The 13085-nt window shown below is 51.6% G+C and overlaps 5 protein-coding genes across 5 annotated transcripts; 3 read left to right on the top strand and 2 right to left on the bottom strand.

The window, feature by feature from the left end:
- Positions 1-579: 579 nt before the first annotated feature.
- Positions 580-1947, bottom strand: ALTATR162_LOCUS225 (uncharacterized protein; the record flags this gene model as incomplete). Its single annotated transcript, XM_043307818.1, has 1 exon — positions 580-1947. The coding sequence occupies one exon, from the start codon at positions 1945-1947 to the stop codon at positions 580-582; it is 1368 nt and encodes a 455-aa protein (XP_043163753.1).
- A 219-nt stretch (positions 1948-2166) lies between these two features.
- ALTATR162_LOCUS224 (uncharacterized protein) lies at positions 2167-3209 on the top strand (the record flags this gene model as incomplete). Its single annotated transcript, XM_043307817.1, has 3 exons — positions 2167-2395; positions 2441-2569; positions 2626-3209. 3 exons carry the CDS (start codon positions 2167-2169, stop codon positions 3207-3209), a joined length of 942 nt encoding a protein of 313 aa, XP_043163752.1.
- A 487-nt stretch (positions 3210-3696) lies between these two features.
- On the top strand, positions 3697-5862 carry ALTATR162_LOCUS223 (uncharacterized protein; the record flags this gene model as incomplete). Its single annotated transcript, XM_043307816.1, has 1 exon — positions 3697-5862. One exon carries the CDS (start codon positions 3697-3699, stop codon positions 5860-5862), a length of 2166 nt encoding a protein of 721 aa, XP_043163751.1.
- Positions 5863-10100: 4238 nt separating this feature from the next.
- On the top strand, positions 10101-10865 carry ALTATR162_LOCUS222 (uncharacterized protein; the record flags this gene model as incomplete). Its single annotated transcript, XM_043307815.1, has 2 exons — positions 10101-10661; positions 10737-10865. The coding sequence occupies 2 exons, from the start codon at positions 10101-10103 to the stop codon at positions 10863-10865; spliced, it is 690 nt and encodes a 229-aa protein (XP_043163750.1).
- Positions 10866-11070: 205 nt separating this feature from the next.
- Positions 11071-12872, bottom strand: ALTATR162_LOCUS221 (uncharacterized protein; the record flags this gene model as incomplete). The annotated part of the gene is made up of 4 exons (XM_043307814.1): positions 11071-11652; positions 11701-11772; positions 12101-12358; positions 12708-12872. 4 exons carry the CDS (start codon positions 12870-12872, stop codon positions 11071-11073), a joined length of 1077 nt encoding a protein of 358 aa, XP_043163749.1.
- Between the last annotated feature and the right edge of the window lie 213 nt (positions 12873-13085).

Raw genomic sequence — 13085 nt, 5'->3', positions numbered from 1 at the left:
AGCCCAGCCAGCTGCACTCATAAGCCGCCAATAAAGAGTTCTTGGCATTTTCTCAAGGCGAGAGGGATTGAGAAGGAAGACACTTGGAGAGCGCAAGAGCCCAGGAGCACATTTCGTGAAATTCCAATCTGTTTTGTCAGACTTCAAACCAGACAGGCGCAGACATGGGCATACGATGATCAAGCTTTGGTATTCGGCCCTTTGATAAGAGTCAAGGAGGATGAGGTGGAGTGAACCGAATAAGTTGTCTTGTATAACGATTTTGGGTTTTTGATAAAGAGAAGGCCCGAGAACAATACCCATAGTGGAGTGATGGGCATGTTTTGATATTTTTCGTAGCCAAGAGGAGAAGGACTGGAGACATGGTAATAGGCTGCTCCGTTTTTAGAAAGCTGCTCGACGAACCAGCCATGAGTTGTTGTCTAAGATTTTTCTGTATTTTGAGAATAGGAATGGATGTAGTGAAGAGAGGACGTAGGGAAGTCGGGTGAGATTTATATACGCTGCCGAACATGAGATGATATATCTCGTCACGTGGACGCAGCAGACATTTATTTTTACACTGTAACAAACCGTCCTCTAATGTACCATAGTCTCCAACGTGCCCACAGGCCTCTCAACAATATCGATACACCCATCTACGATACTCTGCCTCGCCGGCTCACTACTAACATTCTGACCCCCCAAGTACAGCAACCAGACCAGTCTCCCAACCCTCTCATCCCTAACCTCGCCCAGCCAACTCGACTTGCCCATGACCTCCTGCTTACTATCCGCTGCCTTCACGATAGGCTGATACAGCGCACCTAGATGCCCACTCTTATTCCGTGTCAAGATGATGACACTGCCTTTTGGTGCTTTGCCCTTGCCCTGGAAAAGGTTCCTAAATTCCTTCATCGCGAGGCCGAAAGATTCGTCTTGGAACTCGCCTTCTTCGACAGGTTTGGGGAGAGAAATAGATTTGTTCTCTGCGGCTTGTTGTCTGATCAATTCGGCCTGCTTGCGGCGTACCTCGTCGGTTCGGGAGGCGATTCCACGCATCCAGCCATCCTGCAAATGCTTGAAATCTGTGCCGCGGCAGGGTACGACGCGGAATGCCATGTCGACACCATCCATTCCGTTCTTGGCTAAGATGGCTTCCCAGATCTTGTTGCTCTTTTCTGGGTCGAGGAGAGATTCGCGGAGGTCTTTCTTTTCGTTTGGGATCAGGGCGGACGCGGTGGGGTTCACGGTGTTAATGAGGTGGTTTTGGAGAGTGGATAGATCGGCTGTTTTGACGTAGAGACCCACGACGTAGACTTGTACGCGAAGGAAAGAGACTTTCCTGATGCCCAGACCGAGGAGTGTGTATTCTGCGTCGGTAGTAATGGCTTCGGGGCCCGACGTGTCGGTGGGGAGACGGATAGTGCGCGGGAAGTAGGGAACGTAGGAAGTGCCTGTCTCGACGAGCTCGATGGCATCGGGGTCCGAGGCTTGCGGGTTGTCGGTGTCGCCTGGTGTTGCGATGACTTTGTCGCCTGCTGCTATGACGACCTTTTTGCCCTGGAATTCTTCGGCTGCTTTGCGAGGTGCGTCGTTCTTGGTAGGTGGGCCCATGACCATGTCTACGAAACCTCGACTTGGGTTCTCATCTTTCTCTTCTAGTGGTGGTACGTCCCATAATCGGACGAGGAAGATGGGTGCAATCATGGAGAGGGCAGCACCAAGAGCAAGCCAATTCCGCCTCTTCAGCAATGCAGCACGGCGCATGGCCTCGGCGCGATGTACGGAAACAAAGTCCTCATCTGGGCGAGGGACCTTGGGGCGGGCGCCTTGCTTGAGTATGGCCTCAAAGTCTGCTCTGCTTGAGCGCGTGTTCTGGCGGAATTGGGGGTTGGAGCGGAGCGGCGTAGGCGTGTTAAGGCAGCGGAATACAGGCCGTCGCGCGGCGAATCGTATGGTATTCATGGTGGCTGCATTGACCGGGTGATGTCGTGAGAGACGGATTGAGGGTTGCAATGCGGAGTGGAGCAGCTAGGACCAGGGCTCGATGATGTCGTCGCCGGGACGCAAGCGAGCGTGTTAGCGCGGCTTTCACCGCGACGCGCCGCGTTGTCAGCCCTACGAAAGTGCAAAGTGTAAATCTACAGCATCCCGCCTTCCAACTTTGCCCGGCCACGACACGCAATGCCGCCCCGCAGATCAAGAAGAGCAGAGGAGACCACTCTGATACCCACCCAAACACAAAGACCCAGACAAGATGATACACCCGAGGAAGACGAGGATGTTGACATGGAGGAGGCAATCAACCAGGGCAGCGGCAGCGTTGACCAGCTGGCAAAGGGCTTGGTGCGATATGCCTTGTCGTGCGAACATTCACGGAAGCCTATAAAGCGCCAAGATATCAACGAGAAGGGTCAGTGCATTGACATTGTACATGGGACTGGACTAATAGTAGCAGTACTCGGCTCACATACTCGACTGTTCAAAGATGTCTTCGCGCAAGCAAACAGCCAGCTCATGGACGTCTTCGGCATGCAGTTCGTCGAACTCCCCAGAGCGGAAAAGGTGACACTGCGACAGAAGCGCGGTATGTGTCGCAACAACACCATGTGACGTCGGGTCTAACCTCTCTCCCTCTCTCAGCTGCCGCCGCCTCTGATTCCCAAAGCAAGACGACAAGTATCTGGGTCCTGCAGACCATCCTACCCGACCAATACCGCCTACCAGAAATCGTCGGCCCCTCGCGACCAACCGGAGAAGAAGACATAAGCCGAGAAGACTCGTACGTGGGACTGTACACCATGGCCATTGCCCTCATCACAATATCCGGCGGTATAATTCCAGAAGGCAAGCTAGACCGCGCCCTACGACGCATGAACGCAGACCAGACGACGCCCGTTGGCACCAAGGATAAGACGCTCGCGAATATGGTCAAAGACGGATATATCGTAAAGGTCAAGGATACGGCCAACGGGGGCGAGGAGACGGTGGACTACATTGTTGGGCCTCGAGGCAAGGTTGAAGTCGGACGAGATGGCGTCGCGCAGCTTATACGCATCATGTTTGGCGTTAGCGAGGATGTCGACGAAGTCGAGAAGCGTATAGAGAGGACACTGCAAGTGGCTGGGGCCCATAACGACGGTGCGCCGGCGGTCGAGGCGGCGCCGGATGCATCGCAGGCGAACGGACGGAAACGTGGGCGGCCGAGGAATGAAGCCGATGAGTAGTCTGTGATGAGTTACGAACAATGAGGCGCTCCGAGATACCCTGTATAGTTATGTTGTAGTAACTCTTTACCTCACGATTATGGTAATGGTAGTAGTGTTAGCGACGGTACGGTAGCTCCAAGCTCCCCTCAGAAGGATTCGAGGTTGCATCATCGGCCCAGCAAGCGCTACAAGTCTACAACAGAGACACGGCATCAATGGACGGAGAGGTTGTTGGCGCAGCGCATGTGCCTAGGTGTGTAGCTGCTCATTTGTCAGCGTGACGAGGTATTGGACCAGCAGGCAGGCGCGACCAGGTGTTGAGCAATGGCTGCATGCAATCAAGGCTCACTCGAGCTTCGCCCGCCCCTCAAGCGCTTCTGCGCGCCAAGCTGATTGAAACGGCTCTATTTTCCACACCAACCGCCTTTGCGCCATCTTTCTCCTCCTTCTCTCGATTCCCTCGCTCCTCGCACTCGTCCTACATCTGCAATGACTGCTTGAGACGATGAGCAGCATCGACTCCCTCCTCAACCACGACGCTGGCCGTGAGCGCCGCCAGTCCGTCACCGACTTGACCCCGACCACGACCGACGACGCTGTCGATGCCCTGACGACGCTGGCGACCTTGGGCAGTGGACAGCAGTTTGTCCCCGCCCCGACGCGCGAGCTGCCCTCGCCCACTGCCTCGTCCCACGCGCCGCGACGCACCAGCAGCTTCGGCTCCCACCACGCGCCCGTAGAGCCCTCGCCACCTGTCGAAGTGCCCCAGGCCCACTCACCGACTCTGGAGCACTACCATCATGGTTCCAATTCGCCAGAAGAACTCAAACGTCGGCAATCGCTCCTGGCGAGGACATCTCCCGCCCCAGTGCTCGCGCCTATACAAAATTTATCTTCGGCCCTGCAAGAACAGACACAGGACGAGCCTACAACCTCGCATATCCGCGAGCCTAGCAGCACACTACAACCAGACGCAGCCAACTCACACAATGGCGATAAGCTGCCCTCACCCCAGCCTTTTATCAAGGACGAACCTTCTGGTACGCCGCGCGAACACACACCTGCAGTCACTGCTTCTCAACCCGAACGACAAAGTTCTGTGACTGGCGAGAACATGGATGCCGACACACTCAAGGCGCTGGAGATTGCAAAGCAGAGCGATCTTGGACTGCGGAGACGGAATCAGAGCGTTGCAGAAAGCGTGCAATCACCAGTCGACTCCAAACCAGCACCCGCCCCAACCAAGAAGCGACCAGCGCCCGCTTCAGCCTCTGCCATCAAGAAGAAGGGCACGGCAAAGACATCCAAGCCCAGCAAAAAGCGAAGAATAGAGACGGAAGATGGCGCAACACGTTCCGTCACGCCTACCTCGAGGATACCCAAATCCGCGAGCAGCAGGGTTATGAAGAGAGGCTCCCACGCCGGCACTCCCGGATCCTCACCCGCTCCGACCCATGCATCCGACGACGAAGGCGAATCATCCGAAGACCACAACCTGTACTGCATCTGCAAGAAACCGGACAACCACAAGTGGATGATCGGCTGCGATGGCGGATGCGACGACTGGTTCCACGGCGACTGTGTCAACATGAAACAGGCAGATGAGCATCTAGTCGACAAGTTCATATGTCCTCAGTGTGAGGAAAACGGTAGGGGAAACACGACATGGAAGCCAATGTGCAGGCGGGACGGCTGTCGTAAACCTGCAAGATTGGCCAAGGAAAGAGAGAGCAAGTATTGCTCTGATGACTGCGGGGTTCTCTTCATGCAGGAACAGTTGCAACGGACAGCAGGTGCAAAAGGCGCCAACGGCTCCAGGGAAAAGTCCAAGAAGAAGAAGAAGATTACTGAAGGTGATGAGGAAGAGGAGCCAACACCCCTTGGCGGCACCCTCCGAGCCAAAGACCTCAAAGCCCTCGTCGACGCATCGCCAAACATCCAAGCTTTCAAAAACCTAGGAACAGGCGTTCTCACACCACCTCAAACCGCTTCTCCATCCCGCGCATCGTTCCCCTCCAACGGCGAAGACCTTGCCCTCACCGCCGGCGAGACCGAACGGCTTACTGCGCTGCATAAAGAGAAGACACAACTCAAAGATCGACTAGAAGTATTGAAGGATAGAGAAAAGTTTGTGTCCATGGCCAAGGAACAGGCTGTGAGGTTGGCGGATAGAGAGAAGCTCAAAATGAAGGACTTTTGCGGCTACGATAGCAGGTTATCGTGGTCTGATGCTGAATTCCTCCTCTGGCGGAATAGTACGTTTGGGAGAGCGGCTTTTCACTATTCTACTCTCAGTCCTACCGCGGAACAAATCTCCTCTACACCTGTTCTCAATGGCGCTGGCACTGATGGTGGGGCCGATGCGATGGATGTCGACGTTGCAGCTGTAGTAAATGGTGAAGAGGGGGACAACAAGGAAACAGTCTGTCTCAAGAAACGCTGCCAGAAACATCCTCAGTGGCAGAAACTCAATCTTCAAGATGCACGGTTTGAAGAACTCGAGGTTGTTGAGGCCATCAAGGAGTGTGAGAAAGATGAGCGGTCGGTGCGGGATCGTGCGCGGAGGAGAGGCGCAAAGGATGGCTTGGCCAAAGAACTCACGGCTGGAGAGCATGGGAGTAAGGTGGAGATGAGGAATCGGGAGGGGTGGGTTGAGGTTGTTGGGTCATAACATACATCAAATTGAAGATATTGATGGGAAGAGAGAAGGTTTTTACTGGAACTTTTGGCGAAGCTGGAAAGATAAAGCTTGGATAAAGGCATATACCCCCCCTTCCTTTTCGCAACACGCGCGTATTTGAGAATTTGGGCGTTCTTGGGATAACGGAAAAAAATCGTTATGTTCAGTTGGGTTAAATGCACCTCGGCGAGTATTAGCATGGTTTAATGACTATCTTTATTCTTCACGCTGCTTCTTTGCGAAGACTGTATGATAGTTCGAGGGCAATAGACATCGGAGCTCGAGTCAGGTGTGTTGTTGCGGTGTCAGTGATGTATCAATACTTCACCTGCTCTGTTCTTTTCTTCCTCCTATCTTCTCACTCGACATTCCGCTTCTCTAAAAAGAGAAGACAACAGAAGCATGGAGTTCTGCAAAAGATGACGAGGATGACCCATGTTCTCCGCTGGCGTTCTGGTTGTTCAAAATAGGACGAGAACACTTAGCATGAGTGGTGGTTAGGAGCCAGTCGAGGACCGAACAAAACGTTTTCGTCATGGTCAGGCTGATCAGACCATGCCTCCTGCTTCCAGCCGTCGTCTATAAATAACACCTGCTCCGTCCTTTCCTTCCTTCAACCTCCATGCTCAAGGCTCTACTTTCCCAAAAATGAGTCAAGTACTTCTGATGGGGTTCTCGAAAACCGACCGACAACCGATCATGTTCTTCCTTCGCCATTTGTCTGCTCACAAAGGACGACGGTATCTCCTATGTGTGTGCGTGTGGTAGACTCGCGCTTCTTGTTCTTGTTCTTATTGACTACAAGACCGACTCAGCAAAAGCATGTTTTTACTCCATACAAGACCGATATACATTGACCGATCAACACGAGAGAGTACGGCCCGGTTCAAAGCTACTGAGAAAACTGCTATAGGAGTCTGCGCCGTGAAAAACCGATGGTTTATGTATACATGTATGAGGGGAAGAAGAGGGATCGGGAAGGAACAGCGTGATATCAAACTTTGATGCCTATCTTGAGAGATCGCATGATTCGACCACGGACCTCTGGATATAAAGTCGATCTTCTGACTACTAGACTATCACTTCTACACCAACATTCAGTCCCTTTCAATCTCTGAAAAGGCGAGACACTAAACCCATGGAGATCAAGGCGGTTCACCGTTTACTCCATGTGGTGGTCCAGTCTGTTTCCCTACTCGAATACAAAATTCCCTCTTGACAACCAAATTCTTACTTCTATACCAACTTCCAAGTCCTTGCTTGTTCCAAAAACAGCCAAAAAATACGCCATGGAAATCAAAAAGTTAAGTTGACCAAGTTATATCGTGCGTCTGCCTGTACTCTCTTGCTCGAAAAACGAGTAGGGCTGGAATACGAGAAGCGATCTGGACGTTTCGCTATTGAACGAAACGCCAAATTATGGGAAAGGCTGTGAAGATCCTGGCAGCGTTGGGAGAAGGCACTAAGAGTATAGTATTCAAGATCATCTTCTGGTACCCCACACTCTCACTTCTATACCAATTTCCAGTCCTCCTTATTCCAAAAAGCGGACAGGCCGCCTCGATGGACTTCAAAACAGGGTCGGTTCAACACCTATGGGGTAGACTGTTTCTTCTCCTTGTTGAAGAGCTACGGAAGATGTAGATGTGGGAAGTCGCTCTGAACATACGGCTCTAGTCCAGATGTTTTGGAACTTGGAGCAGCGGTCAGATTTGCTGATAGCAATGAGAGACGGTGATGGATATTTAGCAAGGAAGTGACATGATTTCAAAGTGATTGAATCCTTGCGTACTTCTGAAGTCACATAGCAGCTCGTCTTGCAGTCAGACTAAACTTGTTATAGCGCCGGTCGTACATGTATAAAAGTTGGTCGTTTCCGAGCGCTTACACTCCTCAAACTTCTCAAAAAAGACTATTCTCTAAAATACAAGGAGAATTTTACCATGATTTCTAAAATAGAAGACCAGTATTGAATGATCCTCGTCCCCCTTTGCTCGCACATTGTAGAAGGAGACGTGTTCGAAACAAAGCGAAGAAAGCTGCTATGGGAGACTGCGCCGTGAAACGACACATGCCTTACTACACGTGGATACTTCCGACTATATCTCGCAGTGCCATGAAGCTAATTATAGCGGTACCTTGGATGTATAAAACCCATTCTTCCTGTGCGCCTCTCATGTTCTTCGCACCTCTTCCCAAATCCTATTCCCCAAATATCCCAGCGGTCGATGTATGGTCTTTCTTCGCCGTTGTCTGCAAAAGAAAGGAAAACAAGACATACTTGAAAAGGGATCGGAAACCAACCCTAGATACGTCATATCGGCAACGGTATGGGGAAGCTGATCCAAGATAGCAAGCTGGACAAATGCATGTTGACTGTTCGTGCCTGTTTGCAGCCACTGGTCGAGCTGTAGTCGTTCTGAAATTTCGAGCGTTGGGGCGGACGTCCAGGTTTTAGTTGATCTTCTGAAATCTGTTTTCCTTTCCCGTATACCGGTGAAGAACTGCCATTACAATCAAAATATTACATATTAAAACGCATGAGTGAGGGGAAGGAATTCGAGTGGAACGGTATGAAACCGACTTTTGCGATGAACAAATGCTCATGGCATTGTCCGCGGGTATGACATACTCGCCGAGTTGTAAAAGGAGTGCGTAGGGAATACCTGGAGTTGGAAATAAGAGGGAGCTAAAGTGGAGATAGCGTTACACATGGTCACGTTTTGAAGCAGCTTGGCCTAGCGGAAAAGACGTCAGTTTAGGTTATGTCACCTTCCAGTCGCTTCCGTATCCGCCTTTTAAACTTTCACTCAGGATGCGACAATCCCTCTGTTCTCCGAGGTATGCACGCTTGAGTCGCTGCCTAGCCTCTTTCAAAGGCCCCCCGCATACCAGTTGATAAGCTAGAAACTAACCAGAGCGCGTGCAGTGCGTTTTTCGTTCATAGGTCTCCATGCAACGTCGACTCGGAAGACCTCCTGCCGACATCTCGGTCAAGGTGCCAGACTGATGTCTAGGCTCGACGATGCTTAGCCTGCCAAGCGCCACACTAAACCGTTCTGCAGATTCACGGGACCCGCAATGATCACCGCCACCATACTGTGTAGAGAAAGATCGATCAAGGTTCTGCGCATCGTCGCATGCATATCGTCGCTCCGCTTCCGCTACTTGCACCCTTAATGTATTCCTAACTCCTTCTCGAACTTGTCTGCTGTCGCAACGATGTATTCCGCGCTGGAACGCGTTGTGACTTGCTTTTTTCGATAATCTCCGATCTCATAACTCACACATCTACGCAGCGACCATCCATATCAGGTACTGCCACCGATGCTGAACACCCTTGTTCATTTACCGTAGCTTACAGCCGAGGCTCAGATGCCGATCGACGACAAGGAGCAATAATTGGCGTCCTCCTTCTGGTCACCCCGGTGTACTGCCAAACCGCAACGAGTAGGCAAGTATTCCGAACAAGGTAAAACAGAATGATGCGGGCGAGGTTCCTGAGTCGTCATGGACACTAGCTCGCGGTGTGAGGCGCACCAGACATCCCCACTATGCAAGTCCCTATTCAGAGCACGATCAATCTTTTGTACTTTGCTATTGGAGGTGTTGTGAACACCCCCACTTCATGGCTGTTTCGAGTTGAAGGCTGGAATGGAATGCTTCATGTCAAGTCCAGGCAAGCCACTATCATGACGAGTTTCGCATAATCATCTTGCGCCACTTCAATACCATCGGTATCCTGGAGTCTGACTATGCAATGCAAACACCTTATCGTCATTCCAACGAAGATCCAACGAGCTTCAGACAAGTCACAAATGCCCCCCTTTCTGGTAGGCAGCCTCGGAACCGCATAGCCAGTAAAGGCCCATGCAAGCTAGTACGGTGACAGCCGCTCGAACGGGGTCGTTGCGTTGATCAAGAGACTACTGGAGAGACGCTTTCAGCCATCTCTAGTGCCTCGAGCGGATGTATGCTCCACCCTTTGCGGTATAGCAACTGCCTGGGGATCGACGAATGAAACGCGCTAAGAATGTCTGCCGAGGTGGAATGGCATACCAGACGGTGCTTTTCCCTTCTATACGCAGCATGAAGGTACAAGGGATGCGATCTATAAGTATCGTGTAGATCCACAACGATACGATCACCACCCCGACAATACAATAACCAACTTCGCTCGTTCTACTTCCACTCATATTCCCACTCCAACTCATCATCTGTCCTCCAATATGCGTTTCTCAACTCTCATCCCCGTCCTCTCCCTCGCGGCCCTATCCTCCGCCGCCCCAGTAGAAGAAGTCAAGCGCGCAGCCTCCTCTTCCTGCCCCTCATACACCATCATCAACACGCGCGGTACCGGCGAACCTCAAGGTGAATCCTCTGGATTTCGCACCATCAACAGCCGTGTCCGCGCCGCTCTCACCGGAGGCAAGGTCTACAGCACCGTCTACGCCGCCGGATTCAGTCAAAACTCAGCCGCCGGTACAACCGACATTGTCAACAAAATCACAACTACGCTGAGGACCTCACCAAACGAGTGCTTCATCCTAGAGGGCTACTCCCAGGGCGCCCAGGCTACCGTCAACGCCATGAGCCAGCTCACCGGCGCAAAATTCGATGCTGTAAAGGGTGTGTTTTTGATCGGTAACCCGGCTCACAAGTCAGGTTTGACGTGCAACGTCGACAACAACGGTGGTACCACTACGAGGAATGTCAATGGCCTTTCTGCTGGCTTGGGAGGCGGCATTCCGAGTAACTGGGTTGCCAAGACTCTTGATGTCTGTATCTTTGTAAGTTTACCTTCCTTTGTTACAAACATGTTGGTGGGTTGTAGAACTAGTTTGACTGACGCATTTCGATGATAGGGCGATGGTGTATGCGATACTACGCACGGCCAGGGTATCAACGCTCAGCATCTCCAGTACCCCAGGGATACTCCTACGCAGAACTTGGGTACGCAGTACATTACCAAGGCGCTTGGTGGAAGTGCTTAGCAAGTGACGGGGATAAGACGAGTTGAGTCAAGAGTGAACGACTTCGCGCATATTTCGGGGTATGTTCCTTGTGGGGACTGTTGATCACGATTTCTATTTGTATATATTTATTGAAATGGTATCAAGGTATTCCTGTCCTATTGTTGTGGGAAGCTGACGCGTCTATGTTGTTGTATCAGCAGTCTACACTGGGAATCATCATACGCTACAAGTTCTCCTGTTGGTTAAGCTTAATCCCCCTCTCAACCAGTCCCTCAATCCAGCCATTGAACTCTTCCCTCATCTCCGCCGGCAGCACATGCCCTTGCCCCCTAACAAAGTGCTTCTCAACCTCACCATCCTGCCAAATATCCTCCTCCTCTTCAACACCCAACCAGTTCTCTTTGCCTGTTGGGCCCTCCCCCCTCTCCAATCCTCTCCAGAGCACAACACCCAACGGGAAAGTCAGCATACGATCCTTGGTACCATGTACAACCATAATCCTATTCTTCCCCACCGTCTTCGCAATCTGCTGTAGTTGCTCTGGGCTTTTGTGATGCCAGCCCGCGGCGATAGCTTGCAGCATAAAACCGGCTTTGCCAAAGTACTCTGGATGTTGGCGTTTCCAGAGTTCGTTGGCAGCGAAACGGTCGCCGTTTGTGGGGAAGGCTTGAACAACGGGTTCGAGGCTATCAGGGGCGTCAAGCCATTGTTGTGTGTACAGGTTCTTCTTCACGCCTTCGATTTGGGCGTCGAGAGATTTGGGAACGAAGAGATTGGCGCGGTTCCAAAGGTTTTCGATGAAGCCCTGAGGGTGTCAGGCGATCCACATAGGTTTGCTAGGATAGAGACGTACAGTTGTTCGGAAGAGTTGCGCGGCCGTTGACACGAGCGAGAGTGTGCATATTCGCTGCGGTATCAACATGGCCTAGGTCATCGTTAGTGCTTATATTCTTTTCGAAGTTTATAGCCAACTGGAATGGGAAGTTATGCCACAATCATAATGATCGACGTGCATGGACGATCATATATGCGGCGTTAACGAACAGGTGGGGGCGTGGCGGGGTAGAGACGAGAGTCGAGCGGGGCGGAAGCTGGATGTACCGCTTAGATTACAGGATGATGCTGGGTATGAGAGGTGTTTGAAGCTTTTGGCGACGACATTTGTGTTCATGGACGGAAAGTATAGCATCCGGTCCGAAAGTCAAGGCTCGAATATTCTGTACGAATGACAATGCAGAGATGAATGAACTTACTATTTCCTGGGCAATCATGCCACCCATGCTTATGCCAATGACGTGTAGTTCACGCTTACCGGTCCATCCGATATGGTCGAGAACTTCAACGATGTCTTGGGCCATGGCAGATGTCGAGTACCTCGATGTAGGCTTGTCGGAGTCGCCAATACCTCGGTTGTCAGTTACCAACGACGAGTATTGGTCGCCTTTGGTATGACCAAAATCTCTTGTTTGACGCTGCCATGCATATTTCATGCCACCAAGGCCCATGACCCACTACATGGTGTCAGCTGTCAAGTTTTCTCCGCTTTAGCAGTGAATGTAATGGAGACTAAGCGCCACACTGATAGAGATGAAGAGACGGAAGACGGCGAGAAAAAGGGTTATAGGCTGAAATGTGGTAGTGCACGTATTGGTTGCGTATTCGACAACTTGAGACATGATACATCGTAGTTGAGACGGTCAATGCAACTGAAACGAAACAGTGACAGGGCGCCGCGACCCGAAGATTGGTAGAAGGCAACATTACAAATGCATCCTAGCTAAAGACAAGCTTTCCTTTGGTGCCTGATATGCAGCGCATCAAGTTGGACGAGATATTAATACCGAGAGTGGGGCGACTTACCACAAGGTGTCTGTCGCCATGGCCGTGGATCTCGTAAGCGATGTTGAGGGGTCCGCCTCTGTCCTTGGCTACAACGGCCTTGCCTTTCTTTTCTGGTTTTAGGTCCCAGATGGTATGAGGGTATTCTGGATGTTGAAGCAGCTCTTCGACAGTCATTGGTGCCATGGCTGGGAGAGTGCGTCTCTACAGTAGTCAAACTGGGCAACGAGTCAGTAGTGAAGCAAGTAACCGCCAGGTGGTAATGTCAGGAGGGGTGAAGATGCAACGATGCGACAGTTGTGGTGGCGCAGCAGCAGAGTGGTCAACGTTGACGGCTTCCTCCATGTGGCTACCGCTCGGCATGTGTCTTTTGGTAGCGGTGTGCCCATAGCGCATCCC

The sequence above is a fragment of the Alternaria atra genome, assembly GCF_907166805.1.
Source record: "Alternaria atra isolate CS162 genome assembly, contig: 19, whole genome shotgun sequence".
NCBI classification, from domain to species: Eukaryota; Fungi; Ascomycota; class Dothideomycetes; order Pleosporales; family Pleosporaceae; genus Alternaria; species Alternaria atra.
This window is presented reverse-complemented; position numbering and strand designations above follow the sequence as displayed.